Source organism: Lepeophtheirus salmonis, chromosome 5, assembly GCF_016086655.4.
Source record: "Lepeophtheirus salmonis chromosome 5, UVic_Lsal_1.4, whole genome shotgun sequence".
Lineage (NCBI taxonomy): Eukaryota > Metazoa > Arthropoda > Copepoda > Siphonostomatoida > Caligidae > Lepeophtheirus > Lepeophtheirus salmonis.
In genome coordinates, this window is record NC_052135.2 from 11,394,209 (window position 1) to 11,408,519 (window position 14,311).

At 30.4% G+C, this 14,311-nt stretch overlaps 1 protein-coding gene across 1 annotated transcript in view; it reads left to right on the plus strand.

Annotated features, from left to right (window-relative positions):
* Positions 1-9,010: 9,010 nt before the first annotated feature.
* LOC121117371 (sodium-dependent proline transporter) overlaps positions 9,011-14,311 on the plus strand; it is a 53,734-nt gene continuing 48,433 nt past the window's right edge. Inside the window, exon 1 of the mRNA XM_040711780.2 lies at positions 9,011-9,232. Within this exon, the coding sequence (XP_040567714.1) occupies positions 9,038-9,232 (195 nt within the window). The 5' untranslated portion in view covers positions 9,011-9,037. The remainder of the gene's footprint in view (positions 9,233-14,311) is intronic.

Below are 14,311 nucleotides of genomic sequence, written 5' to 3' on the forward strand. Positions count from 1 at the left end.
CTATTGTGTTGAATCGTGGCAGTCGTAAGGAACACGATTTTTTCCCTGGCTATATAAGCCAAACTATAATTATTGTATTGATACTATTATATATTTCAAAAAGAATATGGACGTTACTCGTTACTAACACATGAGCTGAAAAGAAGGAGGCTTCACAAAGAAAACAAGTTTTTTTTGTTCAAAATTGCCTTTTTATTATTTATTTTAATTTTATTTTATTCCCTTTATAGAACGGAGTCCCCATAACACATTTCAAGCTTAAAAGGTATTTTTTACAATCAAGAAAAAGTGTAAAATTAAAATTGTTTTTGATCCATTGTTTTGGAAACAATAAAAGTAGCATCACACTTAGCACAACAATGATGCAAATCTGGTGTGTTTTTTTAGCTGGCCCGTTAGTTTGTAATTGGTGATATACAATGTTAGACAATCATGTAATCGGACTTGCTAGAATTTTTAATTTGATGTATCGTACTGAGTGATAGGTAATCTATCGTACCGAATGTAGATTGAAATAAATTTTCATATAATTTCGTTATTTTGCTACAATTCTAATGAATAGTATCTTCTTTCTGTGAATCAATGGGATCCTTGAATTCAGACGTACATTAATATACCTGAATTTTCTTCCTTTCATTTGGTCTTCCATTTACTTTTATATTTTTATGAAGGAGGGTTGTTTTGTAAAGTTTGTACAAAGTCCGAGAGATGCCACTACTGGAGCGTGTCGAGGTTATGTATAGTTTTTAGCATCCCTCTAAAGATCACACACAAACTTTCAGCCAGATTGGTTTCTTTCTTTCTTTTTGGCATTCGTTTGAATCGAAAAAAAAAAAATGGACGAAAAATAATTTCGTCTGTTAATTAAACATTATTTCAAAATTTTCGGAGTGGCCGTATGGACACAAGTCACGCTGAACGTTCTACTCCCCTTGTTGAGGTTACTACTCAAGAAATCATTGATAAAATCCATGATATCGGGATTGATGACAGAAGGGCGAAGGTGCGTGAGATTGGTAGTGCTGTGGGTATCTCGAGTTGGAACTCTATTTCGATTAATTTTGCGACCACATCTGCTGAGGTCTGAGCTAGTGCATTGTCTTGACGGAAAATAACCTTTTTGTGGGCCAATTTTACCCGTTTTTCTTGAAGCTCGGATTTCAAACGGTTCAATAACGATGAATAACATGCACCTGTAATAGTTTAACCCTTTTCCAGATAGTCGATGAGGATTATTCCTTGCGAATCCAAAATGCAGTCGCCATAATCTTTCCGGCCGATTTCTCGATTCAAACGAATGTCAAACAGAAAAACATAGACCGATATGGATGAAAGTTGTTGTGTGTTCTTCAAAGAGATGTTAATAACTAAACATAACCTCGATAAGTGGGAGTAGTGCCATATACCGGACTTTGCACACACTTTTCAAACGACCGTCATATGCATGTATTTTCTCCGAAGTCATTTTTGAGTATATCTTAGGACTGCGTAGATAATGTATCTAAAAAATAATTATACTATTGAGGGAAGAGTAACACTGATGATTTCTTGGGAAGATATGTTCTGTTTCAATAAATCAAATTGTGTCTGTTCGTCGATGCCTAATAACTCTGGGCAATATCTTATTTCTATTGCTGTTAGACAATATTTTCATTTTTTTAAATTTATTTTAATACAAAACTGTAATCCTAAACATAATTTACTTTAGGATCTAAATGTAGGCAGTAGTCTTTAGTTGAAGATAAGTTTTAATTTTTTAACAAAATATATTAATTTTTTTAGCTAGTAATATATATACATGAAACATCAGAAAAGTTCACACAATTTCTTTGAACAAGTCTTCAATTGTGAAAATACAGCATTGCATCCCACCTTACCCTTCTTAAGATATATTAATCACCCAAAATGAAATGATAGTATCCTTTAATTACTAGTAACTGAAACAGATGCTGTGAGTTCGCACATTTAGTGCTATAGAGGTCAAAAAACGCCCTTTGAAGACTGAAACTTTACAAACATTACTTTTTCATTAAACTACAAAAGAAAATGGAATTAACATGTCACGCTAAAAATTGGACACCTTAGTACATATGCTAAAATAAAAATTTAGAAGACCTTTTTGTGACACTTGACCTTAAAAATTGTACTTAATAAACTTAAAATGTTATACGTCTATTGATTTAAGCATAAAAAGGCTTTAATGATCACAACATTTGCAAGTTAAAAAAATACGCATTCATGGCTCAATAAGTAATTTTGAGTGGAGACTGGACATTAACTTTTTTTTCCAGAGTGCTTAGAAGATCCTTTTGCATCCAAAAAGTTGGGGTGAAATTTAATTTGCTCATTAGGTTGTTTTTGTGTCGTAGTCACCCTATTCTTCCCTTTTCAGTAGGGGGGAGACAGCTTGTTCAAACTGTCTGCGTGTCTGGAGGAACATGTAACAGCTTCTAATTTAAAGCCAATCAGAATTGAGAACTAATAAATCCTACATTCCTTGCCTTGAGTGTCCACTCTTTGCCTAGTGTCCTTTAGTGACAGTAAACTTTGGAAAATAAATAAGCCTCTTCAGACTCCTAAATAGAAAATAGGCGCTCCCGCTTTCTAGGATATATTTTGTACATATATGACAATAGCCGACTTTTCAAGTAACGCCATCATATGCAGAACAACTAACAACGATGTAACAAGCAAGGATTTCTCCCGTAGAAGTTATTTTTGAATCTGTATGTTAAGATAATGTAAAATGTCACCTATTGAGGAGTTACAGATAAAGTTATAAATATTTAAACACGTTTTGATATTTTTAAATTTTTATAATCCATTCATGGATTTAAGAATATCGAATGATTAATTTCTTATAAAAATATTTAAATCATTTTGCCTCCAATTCCAATGGACTACATTTTTGATGAATAATGATTGACATCATTTCGTTATTCAAGTAATCAAAATTTTTGACAAAGAAGAATACAGCTAGATCTTTGAAATGTAAGGTTGATCACTATGTACGAGTATATCAATGAACTTTTAATCATAATTATTTTGTTGGGTATTTAACCATTTAATTTACTGTTAAAAGATGCTATTGGATAACACAGGGGAACACTTATTTTGTACAAATGAATTCAAGCGAAAAAAAAATTATCTTCGAGTGCAGAATCCAAAACTGATTTGAGTTTTTCTTTCAGTCATTTGAGTACTGAAATATCTGAAAATATACTAATTCGGGACTATTATCGTTCAGGGTCAGTTTTTACCCACTCACTTAAAAATACAAAATGGAACAAAAATCCTTGGATATGCATACTTTTTAAATAATTTTTTTTTTAAATTATACATTGAATATTTTACTATGTATAATATAAACTATAATATTCCTCTTCATATGTATTAAGAAAAAGTTATAAAGGTCTAAAGAAGAGCTACGTTTTTCATCATTTTTCAACCTAAAAATGGAAATATATCCAGTTCAGAACAAGATACAGAATCCATAAAAACATTTTTATAATCATAAAAAACACTTTTGCATAAGTTTTATAGTTTAAGCTTTTAATCCTACTTTTAATTTGGGGATTGTTTTAAGGATAGAAAAGGACTTTGAACGATACTATTCCCAAATGACTATAATCCCAGATATTTCAGACTTAAGATGAATGAGAGAAAAACTAAGATCAGTTTTGGATTCTGTGCTCAAAGACAAATTCCTTTTATGGCCTGAATTCATTTGTACAAATCCCCCCACCCCTCCTAATTGTTCTTCCCATGTATACTGCAACGAATAATAGTTTTACATTAAAGGATGGCTTGGTCCATGCATTAATTCACCCAAAATTGATACCGAAATGCATCAGCAATTTTGAATAACTTTTTCCACATTCTTCAAAGAATTAAAACTAATCTATCATCAACCATGGATCTTAATGTGCGGAACCACGGCATAATAATCCATATTTGTTGAGAAGACAATGAAATTGACCTAAATACTGGAGTGAAAGAATTTATTTCAAAATAATAATGTGCCTATTATAATAATAAAATATTTGCATTGGTATATTGTAGATATTTGTTAGAAATAATAATTTATTTTCGTTTTGTTAATGGATTAAATGATATCACTATGTCTTTTTACGCAATTAAAGGAATACTATTTTCCAGGAATCAGTCATGGTAGAGCCTGTGGGTGACTCTTATTTGTACTAAAATGGGTTATAGGGTTCTGTAGAGACCCCTTTCATTTTTTTAATGAGTTTATTGAACTAGCCCCCCCTCCTCAATAATATGTCCTGTGGCCATGCCTGTCTTATCCCCTATTTGTGAAGTGTATAAAGTTTAAATTAGGGATGGAATGATAAATCGGGAATCGAGTCTTCTTTATGGAGTCGCAATTGGGAAAATAATTTTTTTTGTTTGCAATTCTTATTCTTATTTATAACTAGTTTTTAACTATTTATTACTTTTCTAAGTTATGAAAAAATAGCTCCCTTCCTCGCAAATTAAGGAATTTGTAATTTGACAAGAAAATTAAACATTTGAAATTTTTTTTCAAAAAATTTATAATTTGAAATTTCATTAAATTTTTCCATTTATTTCCAAAAAATTTAATTTTCTGCGAATAAATAGGAATTTTTGAAATTTTTCTCCAAAATATTTAATATTTTAATTTTTTTTTTCAAAAAGTTTTATATTATAAATTTAATTTTTGAAATTTCTTTCCATTTTTTTTTTTTTTTTCAACAGCTGTGAATTTTGGAAATTTTCAAAAAAAATTATTTATTTTGTGAATATCTGTTAATTTTAGATTTTATTTTTGAACAACTGTGAATTTTGGAATTTTTTTTGGAAAAATTTAATTTTTTGAGAATAGCTGTTTGTTTTTTAAATTCTTTTAGAAAAAATTTAATTTTTTTTCAAAAAATTTAATATTCGAAATTTCATTTTTGATTTAAAAAAAAAATCCTAAAATCAACCCACCCACCTCCTCTGAAACCTGTGGACGTCCCTGATAGCAATATGGTATTTTTTAACTATTATTTAAATTATTAAAGAATCGGTTTCGGGATTTTTTTAAATTGTTCCATCAGTAGTTTAAATCACAAGATAGCTACCCGGAGAGATCCTGCAAAAAATGTATTTCAGATACTGATATTGTTTGCTAATTGATTGGATAGTTTGTCTAGAGGTCATTCTTGTAAATCAAGCAGTTTCTTTACTTTGGTCCTTTTCCCCATTTCGGATCACCAAAACCAATGGAGAGTAAATATTTGTTGATGAAGTTGTTTGTAGGTGTGTAAATGATATACATCTATGATATTTAGAAACACCCAGGTAAAAATATGGCAAATATTCGGAATAAAAATTATCTTTTCTAGTATCTATGACTTGAAATGTGAAAAAGAGACATTCTTATTGTTTATAAAACCTGCAATTATGCTTGCATACTCCTTAGAAGCTACATATGTGCATCCCCTAACATTGTAAAGGAACAGGGTTGCCAGTCCCCCCTTTTCAAAGATCAAAAAGGATGAAAAAGTTGCGAGATTATGTTGTTTATCAATATGGGACATCATTTTTACAAAACTTATCCCTTTGCCTTATGAAATGTTCTTACTCTAACAAGGTGTTACTTAGCTAAAACAAAAATACACCATGTATTTTGTTGTCAGCTGTTGATTCCCTCGTCTCGCTTGATCCGTCATGGCTATTTCATAATGTATTCGTTTTAACAAATAAATAAAGTAATAAGTTATTTTATACATATGCTCCGTTCCAAAAGAACAGGCATACAATTTCTTGTTGATCTCTCGTCGTTTATGTAATACAAATATTCGCCATTTTATTATTTATATGAAGAAATTTTGGCTATTTCTTCAAAGAAATAATATAATAACTACTCTTATAATAAAATATTACTAAGCAATATTATAATACATTATCGAATAAAATACTATGTAGATTTTAATAATGTGTAATTGTTTTTAAAAATGGTGAATCAATAATATGACAGTGATAGTCTTGGAGTAATAAGAGATGTATAGCAGTTGGTATGATTGACTTATTTGACTAACTACTAGATGATTTTGGGCCTTTTTCTAATTCTTTTTGGAGGAGAGGTTTCGTGATACAATAAAGATAACGACGTGATATATGTCTTTGTCCCACAGAGATAGTATTCATTAAAGGACTCTATGGAATGAGCGGTCAAGAAAAAAATAAACAAATCAATCTAAAACACAGGGAAGAATATGTTCCTAACGTAGTCCCTCGTATTCCTCTCTTTTCACACTAGGGGGAGACTCCTTCACTCCCCCCTCCCTGGAGGAACATGTTGCAGCTTCTAATTTTGAGCCAATCAGAATTGAGATCTATTAACCCCTACCTTCCTTTCTTTGAGTGTCCACTCTTTGCCTAGAGCTCTTTAGTATTCATATAGAAGATACCCCGTTAGAATAAATTTACTTAGCATTTTCCATTATCACGTCTCAAAATTATTTTTACAATACAGCATAAACTTATTTTAGCGAAATATTTCATAGTATATTTTATCATTAGCTGGGGACAGCGTAAATAATTCTATTTTAAAATTTACTTGATTTTGTTATAACATGTATCTATGTATCCGTAAAATATTCATATGGTCTACTAACAATATCGTTCCCAATTCAATCTTTAAAAAAAATACTACCAACAATTAAATATAATCGTCATATATAAATAGAAAAATGTACTAATTCATTAACTAGGACTTTGAATCTTCATTCTGTTTCTCGTAATATTACGGATATGCAGTTCATAAATATAACATCCCTATAACGCAATATATATCATATTTGATATATGAGTCTTGGAATCCTCTGTTTGAGTATTTTGAAAAATGTTTTGCTCAAAAAGTTTATGGACACTATTGCAAATATATGATTAAATAGGGGATCAATTAGGGGGGATATTCTGTAAAAATGAATTGAAAACAATAATTGAATTTATCTAAGAGCGCAGAATTCAAGACTAATGTTGAATATCATGGAAAAATTATTGAAAAATATTTAGTGTAATTTAAAAAAAAATCCATTTAAAAAATATGCATCACAAAGGATTTGTGTTCCATTTTGTATTTTTTAAGTGATCCCATTTTGAAATGTTAAAATTCAGAAAGTTTTCGTGAATGGATCGCTTTATTGTTTCGATCCTGGCGTCTCATTCCCCAGAAAGGAGTCCACTTTACTCCCTTCAAAGGTCTGTTAGTTTTCCTCGTATGAACTCTCCTCCCGTCGTCCCTCGTGGAATTGCAATCCGAATTCGAACATCTCTTGAGATGGATGATCAAGTTAAAAGTATCTTTTTTTCATTGCCTCGATCTTCCTTTTACATGGTATTGGCATTGAAATTAGAAAAATATTATGATAATGTAAACCATTTGCTAGAACACTATACTTTTTAATTAAATTTTCTTTTAAATTATACATTAAATATTTTTCTATAATATAAGCTATACCATTCTTTATCACAATGTATGTATTATGAATAAGTTATAAGAGTTTAAAGAAGCGTGTTCTTGTTCATCCTTTTTCAGCCTAAAAATGTAAATATGTCGAGTTCAGAACAAGATACAGAATCCATAAAAACTTTTTTTAATCATAAAAAAACAATTTTACATAAGTTTTATTAATCCTACCTTTAATTTGTGGATTGTTTTTAAGGGTAAAAAATGACTCTGAACGATAATAGTCCCGTAATACTATAATTCCACATATTTCATAAATCAGATGAGGGAGAGAAAAACTGAGATCAGTTTTGGATTCGGTACTCAAAGAGAAATTCCTTTTTTTGAGTAGAATTCATTTCTAAAAATGAGTGTTCGCTGTGTTATCAATGGATTATTAATATTAACAATGCAAATTTCTTATTTATGGCAAATACATGTAATCATATTCTGTGTCTTTTGAAAAAAAATACTTATCAAATTTTAGAGATTCTCCAGGGAAAATATTTCATTTAAAAAAAATATTTAATCAGCAAAATAGTCAGTCAGTTACTTTATATAAAAAAAATAACAATTTTTTTTGCAAAAAAAAAACCCCGACCATAATACTCGATTTAAAAAACAAATATCCGTATTTTTGTGCTTACATTTAAATGTACAAGGATTTTAATTTAAAAAAGTCAGAAAGTTATGACTGCTTATTAATTTAGTGGGTGTTACAGGGTTATTAACAGGATCAGTTTTATGGTGCTTTTTTTAAAAATAGATATACAAATAAAAAATATTTTTATAAAGATAACATAAAAAGGATTGACCGTTTATTTTTTTGTTTGCAATGTACCCATCTTTTCAAAAAAAATAGTTATGAAAATATAAGTTAAATATGGATTTTTTAAGAAAAATGCCATATGAAGGCCTGGTCAAAAGGCCTCGCATTTTATTTTCTAAAAAGTGAAAAATAAATTTCCCTTTTCAAATTTGAAAAAAATTGATTTTTCTTTGCCTCAGGCCCGGTGAACACAAAAAAAGACACTTGTTATGTATGTAGATTAATTAATTATGGGAGTGCATACTGATTTTAAGAGTGATTCTGATTTCCAAATATACATTTCCGACAATTAATATGATAATCATACATCATGATTATTATACGTATCATGTACGGACATAAGTCGGAGTAGTGTGTGCTTTCTCATACTCCAAGTTAAGCGTGAAAACACCTCACACTACATAATATAATATTCTTTGACTACACACGTAGAAAAGCGTACTTGTTAGATCATATTATGTTGTGAATTATATATTATAATATGTATAAGGTACATAAATAGTAAGAAAACGATGTATTTTCTTCAAAATAACTTAATAAAATACGAGAAATCGCACTCGGTATTATGAAAATATACATTCTTACACAATTTCTGTTCTTTATGCCATCATTTCCTAGGATTACTATTACTTTATTTTTTTTTTTTTCATTTTTGTTATTATTATTAATAATAAGAAGAGAAGCAATAAATTTAAAAAAACATATGTTTTAAACCAGTAACTCACGACATGCCTAAGGAAAGTGCGATATATCCTGGCGTGATTCCGTATCGAACGGATAGTCCTAGTTCTAAAGTCGTTTTTGTTGATAAAAAGATGGATACTTCCTCCACTTCTGGGGATGAGATAAAGAAAAATTTGATTAATGGACGTTACTCCGAAGATGAGATACAAGAGCAATACTTTAATTACTGGCAAAATTTGGTAAGCCTTTAAAGTTATAATAGTAAAAACACACATATCATACAAAACACAAATTTAAAAGTGTGAAATCATACTAATTGTACATATGAGGGTCGTTCAAAAAGTCCGTCTAAAGTCCAAGAGATGGCACTTCTGGGACGTATCGAGGTCATGTTTAGTTAGTAGCATCTCTTGGAAGAGCACATAGCAACTTTGAGCCAGAGCATCTTATTTCTTTCTGTTTGGTATTCGTTTGAATCCAAGAAGTGGAGGGATTTTCACAAAATGGACAAAAAATAATTTCGTTTGTTCATTAAATATTACTTTATGAAAGGCAAAACGCCTGAGGAGACTACAAAGAAGCTTGATAAACATTATGGGGACTCTGCACCTTCGATTAGAACAGTTTATAATGGTTTCAAAATTTTCGGAGTGGTCATATAGGCACAAGTGACGCTGAACGTTCTGGACGCCCTGCAGAGGTTACTACTCCAGAAATCGACTATCTGAAAATGTTAAAACTATTATAAGTGCATACTACTCATCGTTATTGAACCATTTGAAAACTGAGCTGCAAGAAAACACACAAAATTGGCCCATCAAAAAGTCAAAATTGATAGAAACAAGGTTCCAACTCGATTCACATCCCCCTTTTGTCCAGACTTGGCTCCCTCGGACTGCTATTTCTTCCTCAATTTGAAAAGATATGGCTGGGGAAAAAATATTTTATTCCAACGAGGATGTGATTGCACAAACGATTACCTATTTTTCAGACTAGGAGAAATCCTATTATTCGGAAGGGATCAACAAACTAGAGCGGCGTGTGACAAAGTGAATAAGCCTAAAAGGAGACTATGTAGAAAAATAAAAAAAGGTTTACCTCAAACAATTAAGTAGGTTTTATTTTTGCACGGACTTTTCAAACGACCCTCTTATATAAATAATAATTTGTTCAATTTTTTGCTTTATTTTTGCCTTGAGCAGATTACCAAATAGTATTGTTTCTCAATAGAATATTTACATAAATATATAAAATGAGAAAAATAATAATTTTAATATCATGAATTCTTAATTATGTTGTACATGTATTTTAAAGATAAAAGAGGTGTACATACTATATACTTAGAACCATGTAAAAATTACAAATCATATGTTTATTTTGAAGGATTTCTGTTACTTATTATAAGAGTATTACAAAATCCAGTGTTTCTGGATTCTGGAATTGCTGGGTGTATATTTCATTGAGATAAAATAAATAGAGTGAGCAAGGGACATTTTCTCAAGCAGAAAGTTAGTTGACCAAAAGACTGGGAAATATAGTTTTTTATACATTAATTACTGTAGGACTGTTTTATCTAGAAGAATAGCCACTGGGGCGCCCTCAATTTAGTAAACACCTGAGAGTACCTCAAATTTTATACACTAAGAGGAATTCGGAGTTATGTCGAAAAATTCAAAATACTCCGTGCCATCATTTTCTTGTGATTTAAACTTTCCTTTCAAGTTAAATTTTTCAGATTTCATAATGTTTTCGTTGAAAACCTATTGAGTTTTGCAGCACTGTTCATCTTCAGGAAAGTCGTGCCTAACGTTGAACAGTTCCTATAGATATTTTATGGAATTATCCACTACTTTGATTAACCCTGAATAATTTAATAAAGATCGAATATGAAAATATTTGAAGCGCCCTCTATGTTGTTGCTATATCTATTTAATACTACTAGAGTTAAGTGTTTTGGTCAACTACGACGGTATCAATTTTTTCTTGTATATTATGTAAATATGTAGTGATGGGACGGTTCAAAAAATAAAAAAATCCCAGAGCTGATTCTCACGCGATTCTAGTTAAAATTTGCGATGCATATTCCAAATCTTTAATATTTTAAATATTAGGTAAAAAATACCATTTTGCTATAAATATCTCAAACTTACAATTGTTATATTAAATCACCTTCCTTTACCCGACTAGCTTTTTCTGAGACGAATTTTCCCAGGGTGAGTAATCCCACAACATACTTTCCAAAGTATAATTTTTTTTAAAGTTGAGCTTTCCTAGATCCCTATACAAAAATTATTTGCCTAAAATATCAATATCTGCAACCACCGTATGTGCTTTGAACCCTTTTTTGTTCGCGTTCAGTTTGTGTTTAATTTGTTTCTTCTACCTTTTCGAACATTTTTTATCATAAATTATTTTATTACAATATTTATTTTATCATAAATTATTTTATTACAATATTTATAAAATTATAAGGGAAACATGGGTGTTTAATATAAATTTTGTGTGGAGGGGGGGGAGGGGGGAAACACAATGTGAAATAATTAAGTTTCATGTGATTTTTTCAGTCCAGTATTTTTTATAGTCGTCAAATCTGATAAAAATTAAGGACTGTCCGTAGGGCGTAAAGGGTCCGAAAGGGGCCCAATAAAAGGTTTTTGCTTTTTACTTGTAATTTTTTTCGTCATTCAGGCAAATTATGCAGAAGAGAAAAAAATTTAATATTTGAAATTTTTGTGAATAGCTATAAACTTTTACTTTTTTTTCTTCCAAGAAATACAATTTTCTGTAAAGTGGTATGGATTTTTGAATTTTTTTTCCAAATAAATTAATTTTTCTAATTTTTCCCCCAAAAATTTAATTTTTCTAATTTTTTTCCTAAAAATTTAATTTTCTGTAAATTAATATGGATTTTTGAAATTTTTTCTAAATAATTGAATATTTGAAATTTCCTTTTTGAAATTTTTTTCCAAAAAAATCCAAAAATCATACCTCCACCTACAAAAAAATATAACCCTGCGGACGACCCTGAAAATGTTATGTATGTGCAAATAACCCCCCCCCCCTCTTTACTTTCATTGGACGAAAAGGTCATCATCATATTTAAATAATATCAATGAATAATAAATTATTAATTTTTTGATATTAAAAATAAATCGTGATTACATATAATAATAATTGATCAAATCAAAATAAGGCTTCTGGTTCTTATACGGTACATACAATAGCATGATGTACTTGTATGTTAGGAAAGTACTTTTCCTTATGTAATTAGTTAAGAATCCGTAGGTTTAAAACGGAATTACATACTTTACCAACGAATAAAATAAAATGAATTGCTCCTTGTGAAATAAAGAAGAAAAAACAAGGAAGCAATGAAATTACATCACATATTCCATACTTTAATATATAATAAACATATTCAGACAGGGGCAGTGTGGTACGGACGGTTCACGCTACAGTATAGAACATTCTTAAAAATAGCGAATAGATTGATGTAACTTGGTGTTCTTAATATTTAATAATATAACATTATTCTCTATTTTTCTTCTATGTACAAGTATTAAATGACGTGTACTTTCATTTTCTATTTAAAAATAAGCAAATAGGAGGTATGCTACAAAAAAATTAAATTCAATATTTTCCTTTTAAGCCTGTCTTATCAAATATATAATTGTAAGAAATTACATCTTATTTGTGACTTTGAAGGCTATCTTGAGATTATTTATTTTCCAGAAAATGGTGCTATTCAACGAAACAACGTGTTGATTTTTTTAGAGTGGGTGAAACATTAAAAGTTATCTTCATTCAATATAATTGACGTCAAATTGATTTCCCCCATTTAAATAATGAAAATACAGCATTTCAATGGGAATCTCCAAAACACTAAAAATTTCGCACTGTAAATCGGCATTTTTGTAACACACCTACAAATTGTAAAAATGATATAAAGTATCCCGGTGCTAATCAAGGTTCTGAACGTTGATTGGTTGATTTCGAATCAGTTATTGTTCAGCTACGAACCATTTCTAACAGTCGTAAAACAATAGTTCCAGTGTCAGCAGGAATGGACTAAATACCAAAGGATTTTGGGCCTCTTTTCTGTGTGTTTGCACGTGTTTTTTAAAGGGCAGGTTGCGTGCTATAGAAAAAATAACAGCGTGAGGAAGAATCATTGCCCATAACTCATAGGATGCACAATATACAAAGTTCGTTTGAAAAGTCTAAAGATGGCACTTCTGGGACGTATCGAGGTCATGTTTAGTTAGTAGCATCTCTTGGAAGAACACATACCAACTTTCAGCCAGATCGGTATATTTCTTTCTATTTGACATTTGTTTGAATCGAGGAATCGGCCAGAAAGATTATGGGGACTGTCTTTTGGATTCTCAAGGAATAATCCTCATAGACTATCCGGAAAAGGATAAAACTATTACAGGTGTATATTATTTATCGTTATTGGACCGTTTGAAAACTGAGCTGCAAGAAAAACGGCACAATCGGCCAACCAAAAAGTCAATTTCCATTATGACAATGCATCAGCTTACACTTCAGCAGTTGCAGTCGTAAAATCAATGGAAATAGGGTTCCAACTTGAAATGCCCACAGCATTAGCAATCTCATGCACCTTCATCTTTCTTATATCCATCACCCTATCATGGATTTTATCAATAATTTCTGGAGTAGTAACCTCAACTGGGCGTCCAGAACATTCTGCGTACTTGTGCCCATTTAGTTACTCCAAAAATTATAAAGCCACTTATAAACTGTTCTAATCGAAGGTACAGAGTCCCCATAATGTTTATCAAGCTTCTTTTTAGTCTCCTCAGGCGTTTTGCCTTTCATAAAGTAATATTTAATGAACAAACGAAATTCTTTTTCTTCCATTCGTCGATTCAAACGAATGTCAAATAGAAAGAAATATACCGATCTGGCTGAAAGTTGGTATGTGTTCTTCCAAGAGAGGTTACTAACTAAACATTACATCGATACGCGCAAGTATTGTCATCTCTCGCACATTGCATGGACTTTTTGAACGACCTCTGTAATGTACATCTATATTAATAGAACAAATTGTTTATCAGTCTGTTTATTTGATTGCTTGATTGTCTGGAAAGAACTCAATTTAAGAATGAGTATATGTGGCTACTGCTCATTATGTTATATTAAAAAGAAGAATATGTTTACAAGGAGCACTGTATACAGAGCTCCTTGAAGTATATCATACTATATATATTATGTAAAGTAAATTGTACAAATTACAATTTCTTCAGCCTAAAATCCATTATTTAATTACGACATTGTTAATATACGTTGATACT